Raw genomic sequence first — 15,808 nt, 5'->3', positions numbered from 1 at the left:
TTATAACAGCTGTCGGTAGCTGGTGTGGGCTCCCATTGTACCACAGATGGTGCACTTATAACAGCTGTCTGTTGCTGGTGTCTGTTCCTATCATACGACTGATAGTCCACTTATAACAACTGTCTGTAGCTGGTATGTGTTCTTCTTGTACTACTGCTGGTGCACTTATAACAGCTGTCTGTAGCTGGTGTCTGCTCCTATCGTATGACTAATGGTGCACTTATAACAGCTGTCTGTAGCTGGTGTGTGCTCCTGTTGTACTACTGCTGGTGCACATATAACAGCTGTCTGTAGCTGGTGTGTGCTCCTATTGTATCACTGATGGTGCACTTATAACAGCTGTCTGTAGCTGGTGTGTCTTCCTATCGTATGACTAATGGAGCACTTATAACAGCTGTCTGTAGCTGGTGTGTGCTCCTGTTGTACTACTGCTGGTGCACTTATAACAGCTGTCTGTAGCTGGTGTGTGCTCCTATTGTATCACTGATGGTGCACTTATAGCAGCTGCCTGTAGCTGATGTGTGCCCCTATTGTACTACTACTGGTGCACTTATAACAGCTGTCTGTAGCTGGTGTGTGCTCCTATTGTACTACTGATGGTGCACTTATAACAGCTGTCGGTTGCTGGTGTGTGTACCTATTGTACTACTGCTGGTGCACTTATAACAGCTGTCTGTAGATGGTGTGTGTACCTATTGTACTACTGCTGGTGCACTTATAACAGCTGTCTGTAGCTGATGTGTGCTTCTATTGTGCTACTGCTGGTGCACTTATAACAGCTGTCTGTAGCTAGTGTCTGATCCTATCGTACGACTGATGGTGCACATATAACAGCTGTCTGTAGCTGGTGTGTGCTCCTATCGAATGACTGATGGTGCACTTATAACAGCTGTCTGTAGCTGGTGTGTGCTCCTATTGTACTAATGCTGGTGCACTTATAACAGTTGTCTGTAGCTGGTTTCTGCTCCTATCGTACGACTGATGATGCACTTATAACAGCTGTCTGGAGCTGGTGTGTATTCCTATCGTATCACTGATGGTGCACTTATAACAGCTGTCTGTAGCTAGTGCCTGCTCCTATTGTGCCACTGATGGAGCACATATAACAGCTGTATGTAGCTGGTGTGTGCTCCTATCGTACCACTGATGGTGCACTTAGCTGTCTGTAGCTGGTGTCTGCTCCTGTCATACGACTGATGGTGCACTTATAACAGCTGTCTGTAGCTGGTGTGTGCTCCTATTGTACTGCTGCTGGTGCACTTATAACAGCTGTCAGTAGCTGGTGTGTATTCCTATCGTATCACTGATGGTGCACTTATAACAGCTGTCTGTAGCTGGTGTCTGCTCCTATCGTACGACTGATGGTGCACTTATAACAGCTGTCTGTAGCTGGTGTGTATTCCTATCATATCACTGATGGTGCACTTAGAACAGCTGTCTGTAGCTGATGTGTGCTCCTATTGTAATACTGCTGCTGCACTTATAACAGCTGTCTGTAGCTGGTGTGTGCTCCTATTGTACCACTGATGGTGCACTTATAACAGCTGTCTGTAGCTGGTGTGTGCTCCTATCATACCACTGATGGTGCTCTTATAACAGCTGTCTGTAGCTGGTGTCTGCTCCTATCGTACGACTGATGGTGCACTTATAACAGCTGTCTGTAGCTGGTGTGTGCTCCTATTGTACTACTGCTGGTGCACTTATAACAGCTGTCTGTAGCTGGTGTGTGTACCTATTGTACTACTGCTGGTGCACTCATAAGAGCTGTCTGTAGCTGTTGTCTGCTCCTATCGTACGACTGATGGTGCACTTATAACAGCTTCTGTAGCTGGTGTGTACTCCTATTGTACCACTGATGGTGCACTTATAACAACTATCTGTAGGCGATGTCTCCTTATATCGTACAACTGATGGTGCACATATAACAGCTGTCTGCAGCTGGTGTGTGCTTCTGTTGCACTACTGCTGGAGCACTTATAACAGCTGTCTTTAGCTGGTGTGTGCACCTGTTATACTACTGCAGGTGCACTTATAACAGCTGTCTGTAGCTGATGGCTGCTCCTATTGTACTACTGCTGGTGCAGTTATAACAGCTGTCTGTAGCTGATGTATGCTGCTATTGTACCACTGATGGTGCACTTATAACAGCTGTCTGTAGCTGGTGTGTGCTCCTATCGAACGACTGATGGTGCACTTATAACACCTGTCTGTAGCTAGTATGTGTACCTATTGTACTACTGCTAGTGCACTTATAACAGCTGTCTCTAGCTGGTGTGTGCTCCTATTGTACTGCTGCTGGTGCACTTATAACAGCTGTCTGTAGCTGATGTCTGATCCTATCGTACGACTGATGGTGCACTTATAACAGCTGTCTGTAGCTGGTGTCTGCTCCTATCATACGACTGATGGTGCACTTATAAGAGTTCTCTGTAGCTGGTGTTTGTACCTATTGTACTACTGCTGGTGCACTTATAACAGCTGTCTGTAGATGGTGTGTGTACCTATTGTACTACTGCTGGTGCACTTATAACAGCTGTCTGTAGCTGATGTGTGCTTCTATTGTGCTACTGCTGGTGCACTTATAACAGCTGTCTGTAGCTGGTGTGTGCTCCTATTGTACCACTGATGGTGCACTTATAACAGCTGTCTGTAGCTGGTGTGTGCTCCTGTTGTACCACTGATGGTGCACTTATAACACCTGTCTGTAGGTGGTGTCTGCTCCTATCGTACGACTGATGGTGCACTTATAACAGCTGTCTGTAGCTGGTGTGTGCTCCTATTGTATCACTGATGGTACACTTATAACAGCTGTCTGTAGCTGGTGTGTCTTCCTATCGTATGACTGATGGTGCACTTATAGCAGCTGCCTGTAGCTGATGTGTGCCCTTATTGTACTACTACTGGTGCACTTATAACAGCTGTCTGTAGCTGGTGTGTGCTCCTATTGTACTACTGATGGTGCACTTATAACAGCTGTCGGTTGCTGGTGTGTGTACCTATTGTACTACTGCTGGTGCACTTATAACAGCTGTCTGTAGCTAGTGTCTTATCCTATCGTACGACTGATGGTGCACGTATAACAGCTGTCTGTAGCTGGTGTGTGCTCCTATCGAATGACTGATGGTGCACTTATAACAGCTGTCTGTAGCTGGTGTGTGCTCCTATTGTACTACTTGTGGTGCACTTATAACAGCTGTCTGTAGCTGGTTTCTGCTCCTATCGTACGACTGATGGTGCACTTATAACAGCTGTCTGGAGCTGGTGTGTATTCCTATCATATCACTGATGGTGCACCTATAACAGCTGTCTGTAGCTGGTGTCTGCTCCTATCGTACGACTGATGGTGCACTTATAACAGCTGTCTGTAGCTGGTGTGTATTCCTATCGTATCACTGATGGTGCACTTAGAACAGCTGTCTGTAGCTGATGTGTGCTCCTGTTGTATTACTGCTGCTGCACTTATAACAGCTCTCTGTAGCTGGTGTGTGCTCCTATTGTACCACTGATGGAGCACATATAACAGCTGTCTGTAGCTGGTGTGTGCTCCTATCGTACCACTGATGGTGCACTTAGCTGTCTGTAGCTGGTGTCTGCTCCTGTCGTACGACTGATGGTGCACTTATAAAAGCTGTCTGTAGCTGGTGTCTGCTCCTATTGTACTACTGCTGGTGCACTTATAACAGCTGTCTGTAGCTGGTGTGTATTCCTATCGTATCACTGCTGGTGCACTTATAACAGCTGTCTGTAGCTGGTGTCTGCTCCTATCGTACGACTGATGGTGCACTTATAACAGCTGTCTGTAGCTGGTGTGTATTCCTATCGTATCACTGATGGTGCAGTTAGAACAGCTGTCTGTATCTGATGTGTGCTCCTATTGTACTACTGCTGCTGCACTTATAACAGCTGTCTGTAGCTGGTGTGTGCTCCTATTGTACCACTGATGGAGCACATATAACAGCTGTCTGTAGCTGGTGTGTGCTCCTATGATACCACTGATGGTGCAATTAGCTGTCTGTAGCTGGTGTCTGCTCCTATCATACGACTGATGGTGCACTTATAACAGCTCTCTGTAGCTGGTGTGTGCTCCTATTGTACTACTGCTGGTGCACTTATAACAGCTGTCTGTAGCTGGTGTGTGTACCTATTGTACTACTGCTGGTGCACTCAAAAGTGCTGTCTGTAGCTGTTGTCTGCTCCTATCGTACGACTGATGGTGCACTTATAACAGCTGTCTGTAGCTGGTGTGTGCTCCTATTGTACCACTCATGGTGCACTTATAACAACTGTCTGTAGGTGGTGTCTCCTTATATCATACAACTGATGGTGCACTTATAACAGCTGTCTGCAACTGGTGTGTGCTTCTGTTGCACTACTGCTGGAGCACTTATAACAGCTGTCTTTAGCTGGTGTGTGTACCTATTGTACTACTGCTGGTGCACTTATAACAGCTGTCTGTAGCTGGTGTGTGCTCTTATTGTACCACTGCTGGTGCACTTATAACAGCTGTCTGTAGCTGATGTCTGCTCCTATTGTACGACTGATGGTGCACTTATAACAGCTGTCAGTAGCTGGTGTGTGCTCCTAATGTACTACTGCTGGTGCACTTATAACAGCTGTCTGTTGCTCATGTCTGCTCCTATCGTACAACTGATGGTGCACTTATAACAGCTGTCTGCACCTGGTGTGTGCTCCTGTTGTACTACTGCTGGTGCACTTATAACAGCTCTCTGCAGTTGGTGTCTGCTCCTATCATACGACTGATGTTGCACTTAAAGCAACTGCCTGAAGCTGATGTGTGTACATATTGTACTACTGCTGGTGCACTTATAACAGCTGTCTGTAGCTGGTGTCTGCTCCTATCGTACGACTGATGGTCCACTTATAACATGTGTCTGTAGCTGGTGTGTGCTCCTATTGTACCACAGATGGTGCACTTATAACAACTGTCTGTAGCTGGTGTGTGTTCTTCTTGTACTGCTGTTGGTGCACTTATAACAGCTGTCTGTAGCTGGTTTCTGCTCCTATCGTACGACTGATGGTGCACTTATAACAGCTGTCTGTATCTGTTGTGTGTACCTTTTGTACTACTGCTGGTACACTTATAACAGCTGTCTGTAGCTGGTGTGTATTCCAATCGTATCACTGATGGTGCACTTATAACAGCTGTCTGTAGCTGGTGTGTATTCCTATCGTATCACTGATGGTGCACTTATAACAGCTGTCTGTAGCTGGTGTGTATTCCTATCGTATCACTGATGGTGCACTTAGATCAACTGTCTGTAGCTGATGTGTGCTCCTATTGTACTACTGCTGCTTCACTTATAACGGCTGTCTGTAGCTGGTGTCTGCTCCTATCGTATGACTAATGGTGCACTTATAACAGCTGTCTGTAGCTGGTGTGTGCTCCTGTTGTACTACTGCTGGTGCACTTATCACAGCTGTCTGTAGCTGGTGTGTGCACCTGTTATACTACTGCTGGTGCACTTATAACACCTGTCTGTAGCTGGTGTGTGTAACTATTGTACTACTGCTGGTGCACTTATAACAGCTGTCTGTAGCTGGTGTGTGCTCCTATTGTACTGCTGCTGGTGCACTTATAACAGCTGTCTGTAGCTGGTGTCTACTCCTATCGTACGACTGATGGTCCACTTATAACATCTGTCTGTAGCTGGTGTGTGCTCCTATTGTACCACAGATGGTGCACTTATAACAACTGTCTGTAGCTGGTGTGTGTTCTTCTTGTACTGCTGTTGGTGCACTTATAACAGCTGTCTGTAGCTGGTGGGTATTCCTATCGTATGACTGATGCTGCATTTATAACAGCTGTCTGTAGCTGATGTGTGCTCCTATTGTACTACTGCTGGTGCACTTATAACAGCTGCCTGTAGCTGGTGTCTGCTCCTATCGTATGACTAATGGTGCACTTATAACAGCTGTCTGTAGCTAATGTGTGCTCCTGTTGTACTACTGCTGGTGAACTTATAACAACTGTCTGTATCTGGTATGTGCACCTGTTATACTACTGCTGGTGCACTTATAACAACTGTCTGTAGCTGATGGCTGCTCCTATTGTACTACTGCTGGTGCACTTATAACAGCTGTCTGTAGCTGATGTGTGCTGCTATTGTACCACTGATGGTGCACTTATAACAGCTGTCTGTAGCTGGTGTGTGCTCCTATCGAACAACTGATGGTGCACTTATAACACCTGTCTGTAGCCGGTGTGTGTACCTATTGTACTACTGCTGGTGCACTTATAACATCTGTCTGTAGCTGGTGTGTGCTCCTATTGTACTGCTGCTGGTGCACTTTTAACAGCTGTCTGTAGCTGATGTCTGATCCTATCGTACGACTGATGGTGCACTTATAACAGCTGTCTGTAGCTGGTGTCTGCTCCTATCATACGACTGATGGTGCACTTATAGCAACTGTCTGTAGCTGATGTGTGGACCTATTGTACTCCTGCTGGTACACTTATAACAGCTGTCTGTAGCTGGTGTTTGCTCCTATTGTACTACTGCTGGTGCACTTATAAGAGCTCTGTGTAGCTGGTGTTTGTACCTATTGTACTACTGCTGAAGCACTTATAACAGCTGTCTGTAGCTGATGTGTGCTTCTATTGTACTACTACTGGTGCACTTATAACAGCTGTCTGTAGCTGATGTGTGCTTCTATTGTACTACTGCTGGTGCACTTATAACAGCTATCTGTAGCTGCTGGTGCACTTATAGCAGCTATCTGTAGCTGGTGTGTGCTCCTATTGTACCACTGATGGTGCACTTATACCAGCTGTCTGTAGCCGGTGTGTGCTCCTATTGTACCACTGATGGTGCACTTATAACAGCTGTCTGTAGCTGGTCTCTGCTCCTATCATACGCCTGATGGTGCACTTATAACAGCTGTCTGTAGCTGGTGTGTATTCCTATCGTGTGACTGATGGTGCACTTATAGCAGCTGTCTGTAGCTGATGTGTGCCCCTATTGTACTACTACTGGTGCACTTATAACAGCTGTCTGTAGCTGGTGTGTGCTCCTATTGTACTACTGATGGTGCACTTATAACAGCTGTCGGTTGCTGGTGTGTGTACCTATTGTACTACTGCTGGTGCACTTATAACAGCTGTCTGTAGCTAGTGTGTGCTCCTATCGAATGACTGATGGTGCACTTATAACAGCTGTCTGTAGCTGGTGTGTGCTCCTGTTGTACTACTGCTGGTGCACTTATAACAACTGTCTGTAGCTGATGGCTGCTCCTATTGTACTACTGCTGGTGCACTTATAACAGCTGTCTGTAGCTGATGTGTGCTGCTATTGTACCACTGATGGTGCACTTATAACAGCTGTCTGTAGCTGGTGTGTGCTCCTATCGAACGACTGATGGTGCACTTATAACACCTGTCTGTAGCTGGTGTGTGTACCTATTGTACTACTGCTGGTGCACTTATAACATCTGTCTGTAGCTGGTGTGTGCTCCTATTGTACTGCTGCTGGTGCACTTTTAACAGCTGTCTGTAGCTGATGTCTGATCCTATCGTACGACTGATGGTGCACTTATAACAGCTGTCTGTAGCTGGTGTCTGCTCCTATCATACGACTGATGGTGCACTTATAACAACTGTCTGTAGCTGATGTGTGGACCTATTGTACTACTGCTGGTGCACTTATAAGAGCTCTGTGTAGCTGGTGTTTGTACCTATTGTACTACTGCTGAAGCACTTATAACAGCTGTCTGTAGCTGATGTGTGCTTCTATTGTACTACTGCTGGTGCACTTATAACAGCTGTCTGTAGCTGATGTGTGCTTCTATTGTACTACTGCTGGTGCACTTATAACAGCTATCTGTAGCTGCTGGTGCACTTATAACAGCTATCTGTAGCTGGTGTGTGCTCCTATTGTACCACTGATGGTGCACTTATAACAGCTGTCTGTAGCCGGTGTGTGCTCCTATTGTAACACTGATGGTGCACTTATAACAGCTGTCTGTAGCTGGTCTCTGCTCCTATCATACGACTGATGGTGCACTTATAACAGCTGTCTGTAGCTGGTGTGTATTCCTATCATGTGACTGATGGTGCACTTATAGCAGCTGTCTGTAGCTGATGTGTGCCCCTATTGTACTACTACTGGTGCACTTATAACAGCTGTCTGTAGCTGGTGTGTGCTCCTATTGTACTACTGATGGTGCACTTATAACAGCTGTCAGTTGCTGGTGTGTGTACCTGTTGTACTACTGCTGGTGCACTTATAACAGCTGTCTGTAGCTAGTGTCTTATCCTATCGTACGACTGATGGTGCACGTATAACAGCTGTCTGTAGCTGGTGTGTGCTCCTATCGAATGACTGATGGTGCACTTATAACAGCTGTCTGTAGCTGGTGTGTGCTCCTGTTGTACTACTGCTGGTGAACTTATAACAACTGTCTGTATCTGGTATGTGCACCTGTTATACTACTGCTGGTGCACTTATAACAACTGTCTGTAGCTGATGGCTGCTCCTATTGTACTACTGCTGGTGCACTTATAACAGCTGTCTGTAGCTGATGTGTGCTGCTATTGTACCACTGATGGTGCACTTATAACAGCTGTCTGTAGCTGGTGTGTGCTCCTATCGAACGACTGATGGTGCACTTATAACACCTGTCTGTAGCTGGTGTGTACCTATTGTACTACTGCTGGTGCACTTATAACAGCTGTCTGTAGCTGATGTGTGCTGATATTGTACCACTGATGGTGCACTTATAACAGCTGTCTGTAGCTGGTGTCTGCTCCTATCATACGACTGATGGTGCACTTATAACAACTGTCTGTAGCTGATGTGTGGACCTATTGTACTACTGCTGGTGCACTTATAAGAGCTCTGTGTAGCTGGTGTTTGTACCTATTGTACTACTGCTGAAGCACTTATAACAGCTGTCTGTAGCTGATGTGTGCTTCTATTGTACTACTGCTGGTGCACTTATAACAGCTATCTGTAGCTGCTGGTGCACTTATAACAGCTATCTGTAGCTGGTGTGTGCTCCTATTGTACCACTGATGGTGCACTTATAACAGCTGTCTGTAGCCGGTGTGTGCTCCTATTGTACCACTGATGGTGCACTTATAACAGCTGTCTGTAGCTGGTCTCTGCTCCTATCATACGACTGATGGTGCACTTATAACAGCTGTCTGTAGCTGGTGTGTATTCCTATCATGTGACTGATGGTGCACTTATAGCAGCTGTCTGTAGCTGATGTGTGCCCCTATTGTACTACTACTGGTGCACTTATAACAGCTGTCTGTAGCTGGTGTGTGCTCCTATTGTACTACTGATGGTGCACTTATAACAGCTGTCGGTTGCTGGTGTGTGTACCTGTTGTACTACTGCTGGTGCACTTATAACAGCTGTCTGTAGCTAGTGTCTTATCCTATCATACGACTGATGGTGCACGTATAACAGCTGTCTGTAGCTGGTGTGTGCTCCTATCGAATGACTGATGGTGCACTTATAACAGCTGTCTGCAGCTGGTGTGTGCTCCTGTTTTACTACTGCTGGTGAACTTATAACAACTGTCTGTAGCTGGTATGTGCACCTGTTATACTACTGCTGGTGCACTTATAACAACTGTCTGTAGCTGATGGCTGCTACTATTGTACTACTGCTGGTGCACTTATAACAGCTGTCTGTAGCTGATATGTGCTGCTATTGTACCACTGATGGTGCACTTATAACACCTGTCTGTAGCTGGTGTGTGTACCTATTGTACTACTGCTGGTGCACTTATAACATCTGTCTGTAGCTGGTGTGTGCTCCTATTGTACTGCTGCTGGTGCACTTTTAACAGCTGTCTGTAGCTGATGTCTGATCCTATCGTACGACTGATGGTGCACTTATAACAGCTGTCTGTAGCTGGTGTCTGCTCCTATCATACGACTGATGGTGCACTTATAACAACTGTCTGTAGCTGATGTGTGGACCTATTGTACTACTGCTGGTGCACTTATAAGAGCTCTGTGTAGCTGGTGTTTGTACCTATTGTACTACTGTGCTGAAGCACTTATAACAGCTGTCTGTAGCTGATGTGTGCTTCTATTGTACTACTGCTGGTGCACTTATAACAGCTGTCTGTAGCTGATGTGTGCTTCTATTGTACTACTGCTGGTGCACTTATAACAGCTATCTGTAGCTGCTGGTGCACTTATAACAGCTATCTGTAGCTGGTGCGTGCTCCTATTGTACCACTGATGGTGCACTTATAACAGCTGTCTGTAGCTGGTGTGTGCTCCTATCGAATGACTGATGGTGCACTTATAACAACTGTCTGTAGCTGTTGTGTGTACCTATTGTACTGCTGCTGGTACACTTATAACAGCTGTTTGTAGCTGCTGGTGCACTTATAACAGCTATCTGTAGCTGGTGCGTGCTCCTATTGTACCACTGATGGTGCACTTATAACAGCTGTCTGTAGCTGGTGTGTGCTCCTATTGTACTACTTGTGGTGCACTTATAACAGCTGTCTCTAGCTGATGTGTGCTCCTATTGTACTACTGCTGGTGCACTTATAACAGCTGTCTGTAGCTGGTGTCTGCCCCTATCATATGACTGATGGTGCACTTATAACAACTGTCTGTAGCTGTTGTGTGTACCTATTGTACTACTGCTGGTACACTTATAACAGCTGTCTGTAGCTGGTGTGTATTCCTATCGTATCACTGATGGTGCACTTATAACAGCTGTCTGTAGCTGGTGTCTGCTCCTATCGTACGACTGATGGTGCACTTATAACAGCTGTCTGTAGCTGGTGTGTATTCCTATCGTATCACTGATGGTGCACTTAGAACAACTGTCTGTAGCTGATGTGTGCTCCTATTGTACTACTGCTGCTGCACTTATAACAGCTGTCTGTAGCTGGTGTGTGCTCCTATTGTACCACTGATGGTGCACTTATAACAGCTGTCTGTAGCTGGTGTGTGCTCCTGTTGTACCACTGATGGTGCACTTATAACAACTGTCTGTAGCCCGTGTCTCCTTATATCGTACAACTCATGTTGCACTTATAACAGCTGTCTGCAGCTGGTGTGTGCTTCTGTTGCACTACTGCTGGTGCACTTATAACAGCTGACTGTAGCTGGTGTGTGTACCTATCATACTACTGCTGCTGCACTTATAACAGCTGTCTGCAGCTGGTGTGTGCTTCTGTTGCACTTCTGCTGGTGCACTTATAACAGCTGTCTGTAGTTGGTGTGTGCTCCTATTGTACTACTGCTGGTGCACTTATAACAGCTGTCTGTAGCTGGTGTGTGTACCTATTGTACTACTGCTGGTGCACTTATAACAGCTGTCTGTAGCTGGTGTGTGCTCCTATTGTACCACTGCTGGTGCACTTATGACAGCTGTCTGTAGCTGGTGTCTGCTCCTATCATACGACTGATGGTACACTTATAACAGCTGTCTGTAGCTGGTGTTTGTACCTATTGTACTACTGCTGGTGCACTTATAAGAGCTCTGTGTAGCTGGTGTTTGTACCTATTGTACTACTGCTGAAGCACTTATAACAGCTGTCTGTGGCTGGTGTGTGTACCTATTGTACCACTGCTGGTCCACTTATAACAGTTGTCTGTAGCTGGTGTCTGCTCCTATCGTACGACTGATGGTCCACTTATAACAGCTGTCTGTAGCTGATGTGTGCTTCTGTTGTACTACTGCTGGTGCACTTATAAGAGCTGTCTGTAGCTGGTGTGTGCTCCTATTGTACCACTGATGGTGCATTTATAACAGCTGTCTGTACCCGGTGTGTGCTCGTATTGTACCACTGATTGTGCTCTTAACAGCTGTCTGTAGCTGGTGTTTGCTCCTATCATACGACGGATAGTCCACTTATAACAGCTGTCTGTAGCTGGTGTGTGCTCCTATCCTACCACTGATGCTGCTCTTATAACAGCTGTCTGTAGCTGGTGTGTGTAGCTATTGTACTACTGCTGGTGCACTTATAACAGCTGTCTGTAGCTGGTGTCTGCTCCTGTCGTACGACTGATAGTCCACTTATAACAGCTGTCTGTAGCTGGTGTGTGCTCCTATCATACCACTGATGGTGCATTTATAACAGCTGTCTGTAGCTGGTGTGTGCTCCTATTGTACCACTGATGGTGCACTTATAACAGCTGTCTGTAGCTGATGTGTGTACCTATTGTACTCCTGCTGGTACACTTATAACAGCTGTCTGTAGCTGGTGTGTTCTGCTATTGTACGACTGATGGTGCACTTATAACAGCTGTCTGTAGCTGGTGTCTGTTCCTATCATACGACTGATTTTGCACTTATAACAACTGTCTGTAGCTGTTGTGTGCTCCTATTGTACTACTGCTGGCGCACTTATAACAGCTCTCTGTAGCTGGTGTGTGTACCTATTGTAGTACTGCTGGTGCACTTATAACAGCTGTCTGTAGCTGGTGTGTGCTCCTATTGTACTACTGCTGGTGCACTTATAACAGCTGTCTGTAGCTGGTGTCTGCTCCTATCATACGACTGATGGTGCAGTTATAACAACTGTCTGTAGCTGGTGTGTGTACCTATTGTACCACTGATGGTGCACATATAACAGCTGCCTACAGCTGGTGTGTGCTGCTGTTGTACTACTGCTGGTGCACTTATAACAGCTGTCTGTAGCTGCTGTGTGCTGCTGTTGTACTACTGCTGGTGCACTTATAACAGCTGTCTGTAGCTGCTGTGTGCTCCTATTTTACCACTGCTGGTGCACTTATAACAGCTGTCTGTAGCTGCTGTGTGCTGCTGTTGTACTACTGCTGGTGCACTTATAACAGCTGTCTGTAGCTGCTGTGTGCTCCTATTTTACCACTGCTGGTGCACTTATAACAGCTGCCTACAGCTGGTGTGTGCTGCTGTTGTACTACTGCTGGAGCACTTATAACAGCTGTCTGTAGCTGCTGTGTGCTGCTGTTGTACTACTGCTGGTGCACTTATAACAGCTGTCTGTAGCTGCTTTGTGCTCCTATTTTACCACTGCTGGTGCACTTATAACAGCTGTCTGTAGCTGCTGTGTGCTCCTATTTTAACACTGATGGTGCACTTATAACAGCTGTCTGTAGCTGGTGTGTGTACCTATTGTACCACTGATAGTGCGCTTATAACAGCTGTCTGTAGCTGGTGTGTGTACCTATTGCACCACTGATGGTGCACTTATAACAGCTGTCTGTAGCTGGTGTGTGTACCTATTGTACCACTGATCGTGCACTTATAACGGCTGTGTGTAGCTGGTGTGTGCTCCTATTGTAACACTTCTGGTGCACTATAACACTTGTCTGTAGCTGGTGTGTGCTCCTATTGTACCACTGCTGGTGCACTTATAACAGGTGCCTGTAGCTGGTATGTGCTCCTGTTGTACTACTGCTGGTGCAATGTGTCTACAGCGCTGATAGAGCATCCTAATATACTGTCCCCCGAAAATACTGGCAGTAGTGGAGAGAGCTAGAAAATGGTACTGCACTCAGCATGCAGCACTGATGAGATCTTCACACTGTGCATGCATGTTTATTGTTCCTATTCAAACTGAAGCGGCTGCTGTCCATAATGGCATGAAAAAAACAATACCAAACATTAGTAGGCTCATGACGGTGATGACAGGAGTAGCAATAAAATTGTTGCTGTTAGCAGGGGATGGGAATCAAAGGTCTTATATATTTAACAGAGACCAATGGAAGGGAAGCCCGTGTCTTTCAAAGTGTGTCATATATTTGTAATATCAGAATGTGGCATATGGCACCATTAAGGTCAGTAGAAGAAGTTATTACACATGCTGGATGCTTCCCTAGCTGTAGGGTGATCAGGGAGAATGATGCAACAGGGATTAACTGAAGTGTGTACATCATTGAAGATCTGTGTAGCAGGGTCCACTATAGGACTGACACTGCGTTGTTGGCTGGTGAAAGTAGAATTGTGCATGCAGTCATGTACTGGTATCAGCAATGCATTGTGCTCATATTGTGGATGCAGATTTCTGTCTATATGCCTTACTCCCTTATAATAAGAATATCTGAATGCTATTCTTTGTAAGCTGCTGTACACATATCTCTTGACTGTCCAGATTTTTGCTGAATGTCCACATTTTTGCTGCATATTTTTGGTCGGTTCCGTATAAAATTTGTAGTTTTCTGGCATATCTCTAGGATGATTTGAGAACTGATGTCCCTAAAGAATTACATATATTTGAGTTTCAGACTTCATATCCTTCAGAAAATGTATGCTATCTCAAACCCTTTTATTCTAGCAATGTTCTGTTTATAAGAGCGATATTTAAAATTTGTCCCTAGGGCCTTTGCTCCCACATTATGTCTAGATTTCTTGCACTTAAAGGTTGAGCGGTATGGCTATACATCACATCAAATCCTGCATTGTTTATGGTGATTCTTCAGGCGTGTACATGCTACTACATAATGTAGTCACCTGTTTGCAAATAGGAGTCACAAGACATTCAGTCTTTGGATGTGTAATGTATACTCAGCATATTCTTATTGGCTTTATTTTGTTTTTAATTTAAATATAAATAAATGACAGTCAGGTTATTGCAAAACATTCTTTTTTCTTATGCTTGTTTTTACATTTTTAGACATCTTTTCTAGAACAACAATGAACGCAGACAAATATGACAAACCTAAGGAAGAAGCGAATGAAATGGATAGTAAAGAAAGGTATTTAGACATTTTTATTTACTTGTCCCAATATCCTGCTTTTCCTTAGTATCTGACATACAGTAGTGTTAGCAAAGGAAGCCTAAAAATGGTTTTAATTTACATACCCCATCCCTAACATAGGTGCATTGCTTTCTACTGACTGTCTGCCCACTGGAAGTGTTTCACAGGTAGTGCCAAACAGTGTACAACCCCCAAGCCCAGCCCCCAAGAAAGAGAAAAAGAGAGTTGTCTGCAGCTACTGGACTTCAGCAGCTCACATCCTTCCATCTCTTCAGCCAGCCCTGTGGCACCTAGGCCACTAATGAAACTTATGTTTCTGTCATCAAAGATAAGTTTAACAAAGCTGACTAAAAGTAGTGTTACAGTTTAGTATGCTCTTTCTTAATAAGGGACATTCTCTGTAATGTTTTGATTAGTTGTATTGCTGTTTAACCATTCCCTTTAATGTCAAGCTGGCTCAGTCCAGAAACGTGCATCCTACAGGACATATCTGCTTTTGCTCAACTGTTAGAGCACCGTTTATGCTCCAGAATTTGTAACAAACTGGACAGACATTTATTATATTTAGTTTCCCCTACTTTACTCTGGGTTGCCGACACCTTGTCTTATGCACAGCTGGTGCACTTTTACATTTAGCTAAAGTAGTCCTGGGAGAATCTTACCTTCTGAGAGTGATCTATATTGCTAGATGGCCTATGTGTTACTAATAGTAAGATGTCTGGCCTTTCCTTTCCAGTAGAGAGGACTACGACTTTGTTGTTATCTTCTTATCCTCAGTTTGCAGTTTAAGATGAGTTAGGTGTTAGATTTGCTCTTATGCTTGGGGCATCTGCTAAGCAGTATATGTTCAGTAATTATGAAGACAACTTCTTTATACGTTCTAACTCCAAATCTGTTTTATTCAGCAAAAAGAAGGAAAAGAAAGAGAAGAAAGAAATGGTCGGCCCGTTCACAATGGTAAGAGTTTACGTCTTCACTGCATGAGGATACATACGTTAAATACTAGTAAACCTGTTCATGTATGCAGACTGCGTTTTCCTCTATATTTAAGAGCCATATTCCAAACCAGTTATCAGGAGTACAGAAAAATCAAACTGATGGCAAAAAGTATTCAATGTGACCAGC

At 44.9% G+C, this 15,808-nt stretch overlaps 1 protein-coding gene across 1 annotated transcript in view; it reads left to right on the top strand.

Moving 5' to 3' along the window:
* ABCB1 (ATP binding cassette subfamily B member 1) overlaps nt 1-15,808 on the top strand; it is a 1,009,232-nt gene that overhangs the window by 117,938 nt on the left and 875,486 nt on the right. The window contains exons 4-5 of the mRNA XM_044067521.1: nt 14,599-14,680; nt 15,589-15,640. Coding sequence (XP_043923456.1) covers nt 14,619-14,680; nt 15,589-15,640 — 114 coding nt within the window. The 5' untranslated portion in view covers nt 14,599-14,618. The remainder of the gene's footprint in view (nt 1-14,598; nt 14,681-15,588; nt 15,641-15,808) is intronic.

Source organism: Protopterus annectens, chromosome 3.part1, assembly GCF_019279795.1.
Source record: "Protopterus annectens isolate FY-2018-M chromosome 3.part1, PAN1.0, whole genome shotgun sequence".
Classification (NCBI taxonomy): domain Eukaryota; kingdom Metazoa; phylum Chordata; order Ceratodontiformes; family Protopteridae; genus Protopterus; species Protopterus annectens.
Note: the sequence above shows the minus strand (reverse complement) of the source record. Positions and strands in the feature narration are given on the sequence as shown.